Source organism: Lipotes vexillifer, unplaced genomic scaffold (assembly GCF_000442215.2).
Source record: "Lipotes vexillifer unplaced genomic scaffold, Lipotes_vexillifer_v1.1 scaffold18, whole genome shotgun sequence".
NCBI lineage: Eukaryota > Metazoa > Chordata > Mammalia > Artiodactyla > Lipotidae > Lipotes > Lipotes vexillifer.
The window spans coordinates 1,022,005-1,034,635 of record NW_006782126.1 but is presented as its reverse complement, the minus strand read 5'-3'; the positions used below and the strand labels follow the sequence as shown (position 1 = coordinate 1,034,635).

At 40.4% G+C, this 12,631-nt stretch overlaps 1 protein-coding gene across 1 annotated transcript; it reads left to right on the top strand.

Annotated features, from left to right (window-relative positions):
- The first annotated feature begins 8,655 nt into the window (after window positions 1–8,655).
- TSPYL1 (TSPY like 1) lies at window positions 8,656–9,963 on the top strand. Its single transcript, XM_007454991.1, has one exon. The coding sequence runs from the start codon at window positions 8,656–8,658 to the stop codon at window positions 9,961–9,963; it is 1,308 nt and encodes a 435-aa protein (XP_007455053.1).
- The last annotated feature ends 2,668 nt before the right edge of the window (window positions 9,964–12,631 follow it).

Here is a 12,631-nt window from a genome sequence, read left to right as displayed (position 1 = left end):
TGGACTTCATGCATTTCCTGATAACAAACCTTTACTTTCAAAATTTCCCCCTGAGTATAGTACAGTGAAAACTAATGAAATATTTACAGGCAGAGCTCTTTTTAACCTTGAGTTCATTCATTGCAAATGAACTCTTTGAACCCCACGTCTAAGAATCTGGAAATGCTGTTAAGTTACAAATAACAGCAGTAGCAGGCGGTACTGTTTCTTAAATCTGTCCCACATTTAATAAATGCTTCCACTGAGGGCACTTGTCTCCTAAAAGCCGTATGTTCTGTTTAGATTAATACATTAGTTTCCATGGTTGTTAAAGCTGGATTTCAGTGTGTAATCATTCAATCAATGCAGTCAACACTGTAGGATGATACTCTGGGTGGTGGGCACTGAAAATATAAACCCCGGAAAAAGCAGTTATCAGGAAAGAGCCAGTAGTCCTTGAGTTCCCTGGCTACTGTCAAAGATTTAAAAAAATCAGAAAAGCAACATGGCATAGCAGAAAGAGCTTGGAAGTCAGCCAAACTGGGTTTATATCCACACTACATTACTTACTAGCTATATAACTTTAGGCAAGTCACTTGACGTCTCTGAGATTTCCTGATCTTTCCAATAAGGTGAATTCTACCTATGTCATACAGGAAGATGAGATAATTTCTATTAATGATCAAATGAATGAATGATGGTCTCCTTCCAAATCAACCATTCACATTTTTAAGACAGATGTGCATAGAATGGATTGCTTACAAACTCAAGGAAGTTGTAATATAGTCTTAGAGCCAAAGAATTCACAAGGCAGAGTTCTCAGGTAACAGATGAAGTGTTATGAAAGAAAACCAAAGTATCAAGTTAGACACTATAATACGAACTTTTCATATTGAATTAATTTTTATGTGCAAAGTATAAATGACCTTGATGAAACTTGCTTTAAAACAAGAGGGCTGTTTTTCATCATGACAGTCTGGTTGTTCTGATAAGGTTCTTTGACCGTGGGACTGTACTTTAAAAAATTACTGATATTTTTGTAACTTATATATGAGCTCTGGAGTTTGAATTAACAGCCACAGCACAAATTCATGGGAACAATGTTTAAAGAGTTTATCTAGAAAAGGCAAAGAAATATTTTCCCTTGTATGAAATTTCTTAACCTTAGGAGTTTGAGATGCTTTCAAACATAAAAATCATGTTTATTCAATGGCTTTACTGTCAATTTTCGGTACTGTACCGAACAAATCCCTATGATTCACAGTAAAATTTTTAAAATCTACATAACTATTTCCATTAATTATTTTTTTTCATTTTATTAAAATTTTTTTCATCTTACCAAAAATACAGTAGGAGTTCATTCACCAAGAACACATTTTATGGGTTATTTAAATGACTAATGTAATTACACAAATTTTTCAACTAACTCTTTCTGAATTTGATTCATTTAGCTTCAGTCCTTTCTCTGAAGGGTAATGGCTCACTTTGGTAAATTATTTTAAATCTGTAAGTTTTATAGTGAAGGATGTGGGTTGCATAATATTTGGATTATCTTTTTGATATTAAGTGAGCCAGTAGATAAGTACTTCCAGTGAGAATACTTACTCCCAATATAAACACACACAATTTTTGCTAAAAAAGTTAACTGAAAGCATGAATTTTAATAAATAATTTTTTTCTAAGAACTTTATGGAGCATAAGCCTCTCTCTGTGGTATGGCATTTTAATTCTAGCAAGCCTTTCTTCTACCACCTGAAGGTGCTGTATGTCTAGTACAGCATTGTCCAATATAACTTTCTGCCACAATGAAATGTTACACACTGTCCAATACAGTAGCCACTAGCCAGATGTTGCTACTGAGAACCTGAAATGTGGTGTAACTGATTAAAGGAATTTTTTATTTTAATTAATTTAAATTTAAGTAGCTACCTGTGGCTACTGACCATTATATGGGACAGTGCAGGTCTAGAATGTATGTTGAAATAACTGGAGCAGTGGACAAGTATGCTTACTATGTCCTAATGCCCCATCTCCTTCTCAAGCCCCTCAGCTCTTACCCATAGCAGGATACAAGCCAAGTGTTGTTTCTTCCATGAAGCTTTCACTGACTACTTTAATCCACATGGATGTCTTTCTTCTCTGAACTCCTAAACACTTACCTGTTTTATAACAGAATTTAGTACTCAGTTATTATACCATGGACAATAGTTTAATGTATGTAAGTTTTAGCATAAAAACAATACAAATAATAGTACCAGCTTCTATTCATTGAAAGCTTATAATGTTAAATATTTTACATTATCTTATTTCATCTTTTTAATAGGCCTCTAAAGCATGTATTATAATCTCTATTTTATCTATGAGGAGACTGTGACTCAGAAAGATGAAGTTACTTGTCCAGGTCAAACAGCTAGTTAGTGGCAGAGCTGGAACTTGAAACTGGGTCCATGACTTCTATAATACAGGGCAGGGGCCTTGTCAGAGTAGGCAGGGTCATATGAGATACTTTGGCCTAATTTGGGTATGGGAAGCCATTAAAACAAACCTAAGCCTGTGTGAGAAAACTAATTTGTAATGATTACAGCTTAGAGGGAATAAAAGATTATGATTCAATTTCAATTACAAGAGTATTTCATTTATAGTGAGAGACCATTCCAAAGTTCTTCCATCATAGACTAGATATACCACTTTCTTAGAGACGAGTTGCTCCCTCTAGTGAAAAGCGATGGGAATACCGTACCCCCAAGTATTCAAAGGAGAAAATCTCTGTAGAAGCGATACCTTCCTAAGGGGTCTCTTGGAAATTTGTGGAGGTGAGTTTTAGATATTACAAAGAATGGAGGTTGTTATTGGCTTTCATTAGGTGGGCCAGGGATGCTAGATATCACGCAGGAAGTCCTCATCAACAAGACACTAGTCTATTTCTGGGAGAGAAACCCATTTATATTTATCTATCTGAGCCTGGAATTTAACATAATTTTACATATAAAAACAAAATATGTTTGCACTGTTTTACTATGCAATGAATTTTCTAGGAAGGAAACTACGGCATTTCATCTGACAAAACACTGTCAGTTGTAAAACATAATATTACTTAAATATCACCAAGAATGACAGGAAGACAGAGAAAAGGGAAGAAAAACATTGCCAATTAAGCTATGACACAATGCATTCTTATACATAATTTTATCTCTATTTAAAGGGCTCCTTTAGACATATTTAGACACAAGTCAAACACACCTGGACACATATAAAAGAAAAAAAGAGCAAAATTAATTAAGGTATTTCTAAAACTTCTTTATATTCAGAAAATTTTTGACTCAGAGTTGTCAACATCCATGTTTTTCAAAACAAAATTATTCTCTTGCTATCGAGTATTTCGATGATGCTGTATTTCTTAAAACAGTGCTCAACTCGTGTCCAGGTTTTCTTCAAAGCCACTGACACCAATTTCGTATGCTTTGATTTTGGCACTTTTTGAGCCTTCCAAAGATATTGATGGAAAGTTTTCAGAGGAGAAAGCCATCCATGTGGATTAAAGTAGTCAGTGAAAGCTTCATGGAAGAAACGACACTTGACTTGTATCCTGCTATGGGTAAGAGCTGAGGGGCTTAAGAAGGAGATGGGGCATTAGGACATAGTAACAACTAGCGGTTATAACCATTCTTCACATGGTCTTCAAAGAGTCTGTCTGGAAATAAAATCGGTAACAGTAACCGGGTTTGCATATGTTCAGGCAATGACAGTAACAATGATCATTACTGACACCTGGCTGACAGTGCTTATAAAACACACCCTGCTTTCAGAGATGTGAAAACATATTTCTTACAATGGAAGAACTACAGAGCTGGGCAAGCGAGGGGAACTTTTCCAGAACTTAACCAAGATTTAGTCACCATTTCAGAAAATCTCATCACCAAAAATAATGCTACTGATGATATCTGAGCCACCAGGAAAACCTACCTGTATCAGTCTCCATCCATGGTGATTAGAGCAACAGGTGTAACTTTCTAACTACTTTGTCATTTCTTATAGTTTAGGCATGTTAATGCCTTTACACGTTGAAACAGATACTATTATAAATTACTTTTATTTCTCTTTTATATCAGGTTGTCATTATATTGATGTTTTTCTATTTATATGTGTAGGTGGATTACATTATCCATGAATTTCAAGGAAGTAATGACTATAAGAAAATATCTGTTATAAAAAGGTGACGTTGGGTCTGATAGGGTTTAGAAAATACTGAATTTAGGTATCATGAATAACTGGTTTTCCTCTAAACAGAAATCAAATTCTTGGGCACTTACCTAACAAATATTAATATGCTTGTGGATAAGGAAATGGGGGAGGAGGCATAAAATTGCATATTAATTTAACAGTAAGAGAGGACAGTTTTATGCTCTTATTTTAAGAAGTGACTTCATATTTTGTTCAGAAAGCATGATCTCTTGAGTCAAACTACCTGGATTTAAATCATGGGTCTATCATTTTATAGGTAATTTTGAGTGACTCAGTCTCTGCCTCATTTCCCTAGTGGGTAAAATGAAGGTCATAACAGCATTACCTCACAGGGTTCTTATGAGAACTAAATGATACAATGGGATGGTGTTTACAACAGTGACTGGTACATCAGAAGCAGTAAATATGTGAAAGCTTCATTAATTACAAGCATAAAATATATCATTCTGCAAAACAAAGATGTCTGAACTTCTGCTAAAATCATTACCATCTGAGAAATCTTTCCTGAAGAATCAATAATTCCTTGAAATATGGAGAATAATTTCATAGTTGTGTGAACGTTTCCTCACAGAACCATATTAGAATATATTAGATTCCTTGGGGTAGTGGGGTTTATTGCCAACTGCCCCACAACTGCTCTGTAGCATACAAATACATCTTAGATTCCAAAGTGCAAGAAGGTAATATATGAAACATAACCAAAATATATTCCCTCATCAAGTAAAATGTAAAGCAGTACAGACACTGTTAGTTTTTGTAAGATCATCAAGGTTTTAATTTATTCAAATCAACAAATATCCTTAAGAATCTACCAAAATCGCAGCTCCATGCTATGTTGAATAAATACAAAGGAAGAAGCAACTGGGCTCCTATCTCATGGGATGATGCTGGGATGCTGAGACTGACATGTATGAAACAACCAGGGTCACTATGAGGAAGAGTATAATTACATCTAAATTGCATGGCACAGCTCATAAGAGTTGCAGGAGTTCAGAGGAGGAGTGGTAGAGTGGTAAAGGAACTCTACCTTAGGGGTAGAGTTAGGGACAGGGAGGCAAAACATAGCGTATGACCTTGGTTAAGGCAGTTAACCTCTCAGCATTATTGTTTCCTCTTCTATAACGTTTGACAATTTAATGCATGTAAAATGCCTAGCACGATCTAAAGCAAGAAAGGTTTGTGGTGAGGTCTTACAGAATGGGTAGTATCTGCCCAAATAGAGTGTGTTTCAGAGAGCAGGATAACCTACCTCATATAAAAGAGACACATATCCCTTTTAAGGTTTTAGGTTAAAAAAGGAAGAACTCACAAGGAATAGCCCTACTATAATAAGTACAATCTTCCGTGGCAAATAGCAACCACATTTTTTTTCCCTGCATGGCAAAGTAACTCCTTTAGCATATGAGACTTGGTGCAGGTTGAAATCCTAGATAGTTCCTTCTGACAAGCCGACTCTTTCTTTAAAAAAAGAAATGGCATAGAACACACATATCTGCTTTTCCTTCTAAATCCTTGCTTCTAGCTGCCCCTTCTCTTATTCTAAAGTGAGCACTTACTCCAAAGTGATCATAACCTTGGCCCTCCACCTTCTACAATAAAGAGTTATAATCACAATCACTTCTCTACTGTGATTTTCAGATAATTAAAATTAGAAGAAATTTAAGTTTGTCCTCATTTCTGATTCATTCAACCAAATAGCCCATATCGTGGCCTTTTTCAAATGTACTGACAATAAGAGAAGGAAGGGTTCCCCCAAAGTGTCTCAATACTCTTGGGGGAAATTACACTCACCACAGTCCTGATTACATTTACATGCACCATCTATCACTGGAGTCTTTCCTAACATTATCAGTTAGAGTACTAATTAATTATACTTTCGGACATCATAATGGTGACTTGGACAAATAAAGCCACATCTTCTAGTACTGGTCAAAGCCTGATACTGCCTTTCGCTCAAAAACAGAAGGCATGTTAGTAATAAAAGCTTCCACTTTAGGCCAAATTAAATTATTCTAGTTCCAAGACAGAGGATGACTTCATAGTAATGAGGAACAAGTGGGCCTTGTGGAAAATTCCATTATTCATCCTTATCTATACAAAAGTAATTTCAGCCATGCATTACAGGCTCATATCCATTTCTTGCAGACAGAAATGAAGTAAGGCTTGGAATCATTACCTTGGCTTGTTCAGAAATGAGAGAATTGGAAATACAGTGCTGGTGGCTTGAGGCTTTGCTATGTAAACTCACCCAAATATGTCAGTCCTTTCAGTGTCTGTTTGTCACACAGTGTGACCACACAAATATACATTATTTGTAAAACAAAACTGTTTTCGCTGTGGTTTTTCTATGCTTTCTGAGGTTCTGATGCATATGTCCAAATTCATTCTGACTAGGATTTCGTTACTGAAGGCAGCAGAGCAGTCCTCCGGTTTGCTGGTGGCTGACAGGGAGGAGGGCAGGGTGACAACCCATGAGCCCCTGACTTCTGCAAAAGCACCAAGCTGCAGGCAGAAGAAACCGTATTCTGTGCATCTGTTCCTTTGTTTGACATTCTAATAATCTATGCAACACTGTGGAAGGCAGTGTACCAGGCACTAGGTAAACAGTACTAAACAAAACCATGACCCTGTCCTGGAGTTCACAGTCTTCTCAAACATATTTTATGGTAGGTTTTGGGTTTAACTTTGCCTTTCTGTGTCCGTATTGCCTAAGTATATTTCTGGACTTGATAGCCAAAAAGAGACTCAAGATATGATACATCGTAGCTGTTGGGAAAGACCTCAGGGGAAGCAATGGTGAGGTTGAAGGGGATGCTGCCAGGAAAAACTTGAGCCACACATAGACACAACCAAACCTCAACCCAAGCAGTGTTCATTTCATACTGTTGTAACAAATCACGACAAACTTAACAGCTTAAAACTACACAAATTAATTATCTTACAGTTTTGGAGGTTAGATGAAATCAAGGTGCTGGCGCAGCTGCATTCCTTTGGAGGCTCTATGGGAAAATCTATTTCCTTCCTTTCCAGCTTCTAGAGGTTACCTTTATACCATGGATCTTCGTTCCTTCCTCCATCTTCAATTTTTTTTTTTCTTCTTTCTCTCTCTTTCTCACCTCTGCTCTGGTCATGACATCTCACACTTGACACTCCTGCCTCCTTCTTATCATCATAATTACACAGACTCCATCCACCCGAATAATCCAGGACAATCTTTCAATCTCCGGCTCCTTAACCGAATCAAATCTGCAAAGTCCCTCTTGCCACCTAAGATAACATACAGGTTCTGAAGGTTAGGACATGGACATCTTGAGGGGGCCATTATTCAGTCTACTATACAAGGCAAAGCAAATAGAAAAAAAGTTTGCCTCTTTTACACCTTGAGGCAACTAACTGAAAGCTGGCATTATGCAGTTTCTTTTCTACTTAAACCCATCTTGGTTACCGTTTTAACTGGCTTTTCTTCATAAAAATGGCAGTGGGTGGCCCCTCCACCGGTATTTCTCTGAGGCCTCCTAACTCTCTAACACCAGTTTTCCTCACAAGTCAACAAACTAAACCAGAGACACTGACATCCCTCTTAAAGTTAGCTCTATGAGCTAATTACCATGAATAGATACTTCACCAAAGCCAACCTTTCCTACCTCCTTGCAGAACTAAACTCGTTAATAGATTAATAGTTTACGGGGCTGGAAATAGCTTTTCTATTTCCCACAGTGAGGGGCCATGGAGCAAGATTTAGCAAATCGATCCTGACTTAATTCCTGCAGACATTACGCAGGACAAGCTCTTCTTTGATGCAGATTATAAAGGTAAGACTAGCAAGGAACAATATGCATCAGTTTCGTGGTGAAAAGTCGCTCAGTAGCTTTTTCTCCCAGTGAAGTCAGGCCAGAATATTTTCATTTCACTTCTACTTGAGAAAAGGGAAACAATTTGCTATTCAACTTAGTTTAAAAATGAGAAGTTTAAAAATGGCTCCTGGCCATTATGGGATAACAGGGAGTAGATTTACCTTCCTGCCTAGAAAATACCAAACACCAGAAAAACACGTTTTCAGACGACAGCAGGCAGTGTAGTACTGGGATCCCTACAAGCTGGAGGTACTCTCCAGATGCATCGCAGGGAGGGTCCTCATTGCTTCAGCCTCTGAGTGCGAGCCACATTTATTTACGTAGGTCAAACTACCAGTCCACCCGATTAAATTCATAGGAATAAAACTAAGAAAACACGCTCCGGTTGCAGGGTACCAGGTAAGCCACGCCAGGACTTGCCAGTTCTCGCGTCAGGGTGAGATCTACAGCCGTGACGTCACCCTCACGGAGACGCTCGCGAGACTAGCGAGTGGGTGGAGAGAGCGGCGGGTTTTCGCCGAGCGCGGCTTCTGCGGGGAAAAACAGACGGTAGCCTGACGTTTGTCTGGCTGCTGCCGACATGAGCGGCCCGGATGGGGTCGAGAGGACGCCTCTCCCTGAAACCCCGAGTCTCACCGTCCCCGACCGTGCCCCCGGAGACCCGGATTCTCCCAGGTGCCTGAAGCTCCGTGAGGAAACCGAGGCGTCACAGGTGATGGCGGAGACGGGTGAGGGGAGCTTCGAAGCCGTCGCGCCCTCACCGTCCCAGCTTCCAGAGGAGCCGGGCGCCCCCCGCGCTGTTCCCGCAGATCCGGTCTGTGACGGTAAGCCCCAGATCGGAGGCGGTGGGGATGGCTGTTACGTAGCGCCCGAAGCGGGGCAAGAACAGGCTCCGCCTCCCAGTGAGAGACTGGAAACGGCGTTTGTATCCCTGGCGACGGACGGCAGCCGGGAAAATGGCTGCCGGCGGGGAGAGCCGCGGGGCCCGGGTGGGGAGAAGGCCCTAGAAACCTGTGGCGCGGAGAGGTTCGGATCTGAGCTGATGGCGGAGGCGAAGGCTGAGGAAGTGAAGACTGAAGAGGGCCCCCTCTTCTCAGTCGCAGTGGATGAGGAGGTGGCGGAGAAGGAAGGAGTGAAGGAGGGGGAGGGAGTGGAGCAGGAGATGGAGATGGAGAAGCCAGTAGGTGAAGAAATAGAAATGGTGGAGAATAGAGTGGTGGAGGAGGCAGGGCACCGGCCCCTGCGGATGGATCTCCGCATGAACCCTCTGGAGGCCATCCAGCTGGAGCTGGACACTGTGAATGCTCAGGCTGACCGGGCCTTTCAGCAACTAGAACATAAGTTCGGACGGATGCGTCGACACTACCTGGAGCGGAGGAACTACATCATTCAGAATATCCCGGGCTTCTGGGTCACTGCCTTTCGGAACCATCCCCAGTTGTCCCCCATGATTAGGGGCCAAGATGCAGAGATGTTAAGATACATAACCAATTTGGAGGTGAAGGAGCTCAGGCACCCTCGAACGGGCTGCAAGTTCAAGTTCTTCTTTCGAAGAAACCCCTATTTCCGAAACAAGCTGATTGTCAAGGAATATGAGGTCAGAGCCTCTGGCCGAGTGGTGTCTCTTTCCACTCCAATCATATGGCGCCGGGGCCGTGAACCCCAGTCCTTCATTCGCAGGAACCAAGAGGTCGTTTGCAATTTCTTCACCTGGTTTTCAGACCACAGCCTTCCAGAGTCTGACAGGATTGCTGAGATTATCAAAGAGGACCTGTGGCCAAATCCACTGCAATACTACCTGCTGCGTGAAGGAGTCCACAGAGCCAGACGTCGCCCAATAAGGGAGCCAGTGGAGATCCCCAGGCCCTTTGGGTTCCAGTCTGGTTAAACTTTGCCCTTGGTAATGTTCCTGCGTAAAGTCCTTTTCCGCCCCTTTCTGGACCTGTGCTTGGGAATGGGTATGCCTTCTACTTTTTTTTTTCCCCCTTTCTTTTTCTGACATTTCTGCAGCCTTTTTCCCTTGGACATTCAGTTCTCTCAGCCTCAAGATTGAGACCATCATGACCACGCTCCACCACTTCCACATGTGCATTAATATCACATGCTGCACGGCTGTGATTCACACCACTCCTAAGCCAAGTTTGTGATGATGTAAATTGCACTGCCTTTATCTGCACTACTTGGACCCCGTTTGTTCCCAGGGCCTCCGGTCTGCCTCTTATACCTGGAATTCTAGATTTGTCTAGGAGCCCATTCTACCCACTTTGCTCTGCAGTATAGGCATATGGCCTGTGGACAGTTGTGGGCCTTTAATGATATCAAGGGAGAACAGCAGTGGACCACTTGGCCTGTATGATTTATGTGACTCCATTGCTCTTCTTGTGCCTCTGGTCACCACCTGTCGCTGTCTGCTACTGGCTGTGCCCTTGGCTGCTACCTACTGGATGAACATCTTCTAGACCACTGTCAGCCCCACTCTGGTTTCTGGTAAACAGTCTCCAGGTTTCCTGCCGGCACACAAAAGACCTTCCATTCTTCTCCCCAGAAGACCTCTATTCCTCACCCCCACCCCCCCTTCCCTCCACTCCCATCATCCAGAACCCTATTAACTGTCAGGCAAGTGGTTGAGGTGACAAGTTAGACTTGTCCTTGTGGCAGGATGGTCTAAGGCTGGTGTCCATTCAAAGTACCAGGCTTTCTCAACCTCAACTAGTGAATTCAGCCAAAACCCAGGTACCTCTTTGTGCCTGCTTTTCTCATCGGGAGTGTGATTAAGTGCCAGGGTGGCAGTACACTTTCTCCATTGTCTCTCTTCTGGCTCTTGAAAGAAATGATAGCTCATAAACATCTGCAGAATCAGGTCTTTTAGTTTTAATTTGGCTCTCCATTATTTCCAGAGACAGGTTGTCTTGTGTAATAGACTACCAGAGCTCTTACTACCCTCTGCTTTCTTCCCTATCCTCCACCCACTTTAGCAACATCTAGAGGGTTTAAAGGGAGACAGATTTATTAGATTAAATGAAAAGCGGTATCTAGGCCCTAATGGATGGAAGAACTAAAGATACTGTGATGGGTGCCCAAAGCATGGGAAACTAAACAGAAGACCACAGGCAAAAATGAGCCAGGTAAAAATTGGGCCTAAAATTAAGACTGAGAGCCTTCAAGGAAGGTTATTTCTCTGTCAGTGGTGATGAGAGAAGTTATTTTTCTCAGGATAAACATGGGAGAATTGAAGGGGGTTGGAATGTTAAATACGTTGTCTAGAGAAGAGATCTTTAAAGAAATGCAACTCAACTTTGAGTGCTTTCTCTCGTTTTCATTTGACTGACTTTATGAGGAGGTTAATACTGTGTCTTTTATTTCACTAGTATTTAGTAAATCTTGTTATGTTATTTCTGCTTACTGGGAAAATTGAGCTGTACAGGCTTTATTTTGCTTCCAGTTGGGAACATTTGGAACAGTCTTATTTTCCTGTATGATATAGAGACTTAAATGAATATCTATAGTGGATTTCAACTTGTTTCTGTTAAAACCGTATCCTTAGAAATATAATTTGAATAACTAGTTCCTGTCATATTATTAAGACTTTGGAAATTGTTGTCTTCATGGAAAAATAACTTACTAAAAATGTGTGGCTTGATTGTCTTGATAATTTGCCCAGTTAACAACTTAGTAATTGATGTGTCTCTTTTCCTAAGTAGCATAAATACTTGTGAGGTTGCTCTGTCTCATTGAAAGTATACCATTGATATATTTGTCTTTACTTATATGCATGATGGTAAAATAAAAGCATGTTACTCTGCTAGATTTCTTATTTCTCACCCTGCACATAAACACACATGAAGAAATTGTTCTAGGTGATGGCAGGTTATGGAATTACTAAAGTTCTTAAATGGATACAATAGGCATTATCCCAAAAGTAAGAAAATGAGGAACACTACTGTACTTTCAGTAGGGAGGTTTGTTGTTTCTGTTGTTTTACTTTAAAATGGTAACAGTTTCAACTTCTTACTCATGATTGCATTCTTTTCCATACACCTTGTGTGACACTATCCCCCCCCTTCACTTCCTTAAAGCCTCCATTTCTGTCTCTATAAATGATATTCTCAGGTCATTCAGGCTCTCTTTATTCACTTGTGTATTTAGTAAGCAAACATTCATAGAGTTCTTATCATGAGTGATACACTCTTCTATCCTTATACTTTCTCAACTGTAGAAACTTGTTTTCTTCAAACCTCACCACCTTCTGTGTCATATCCTTTAAGGCCTGTCATTGATAACTCTTTTGCCTTATAGTTTTTCTATTTTTCTTAGGGAAGATGAAATATTTCTTTTTGTACTTAGTGTACTTTGTAGGGACCTCTGTTCTAGAAAATAACATGTAATAATTCATTATAGTGAATTCCACAAATATTAAGGCATTTTGTCAGGCCCTGGGAAGATAACAAGACCATTCCCTTTGTTGTTAAAGAATTGGGGAAAGACTGATGTCCAAATAATTGACACAGTGATACAGTAAAATAAAGAGATATACTTTCACATGTTTTTCACTCTTT

Coding starts and splice junctions, on each gene's coding strand:
- TSPYL1 (XM_007454991.1), top strand. CDS start 8,656: ATGAGCGGCCCGGATGGGGTCGAGAGGACGCCTCTCCCTGAAACCCCG.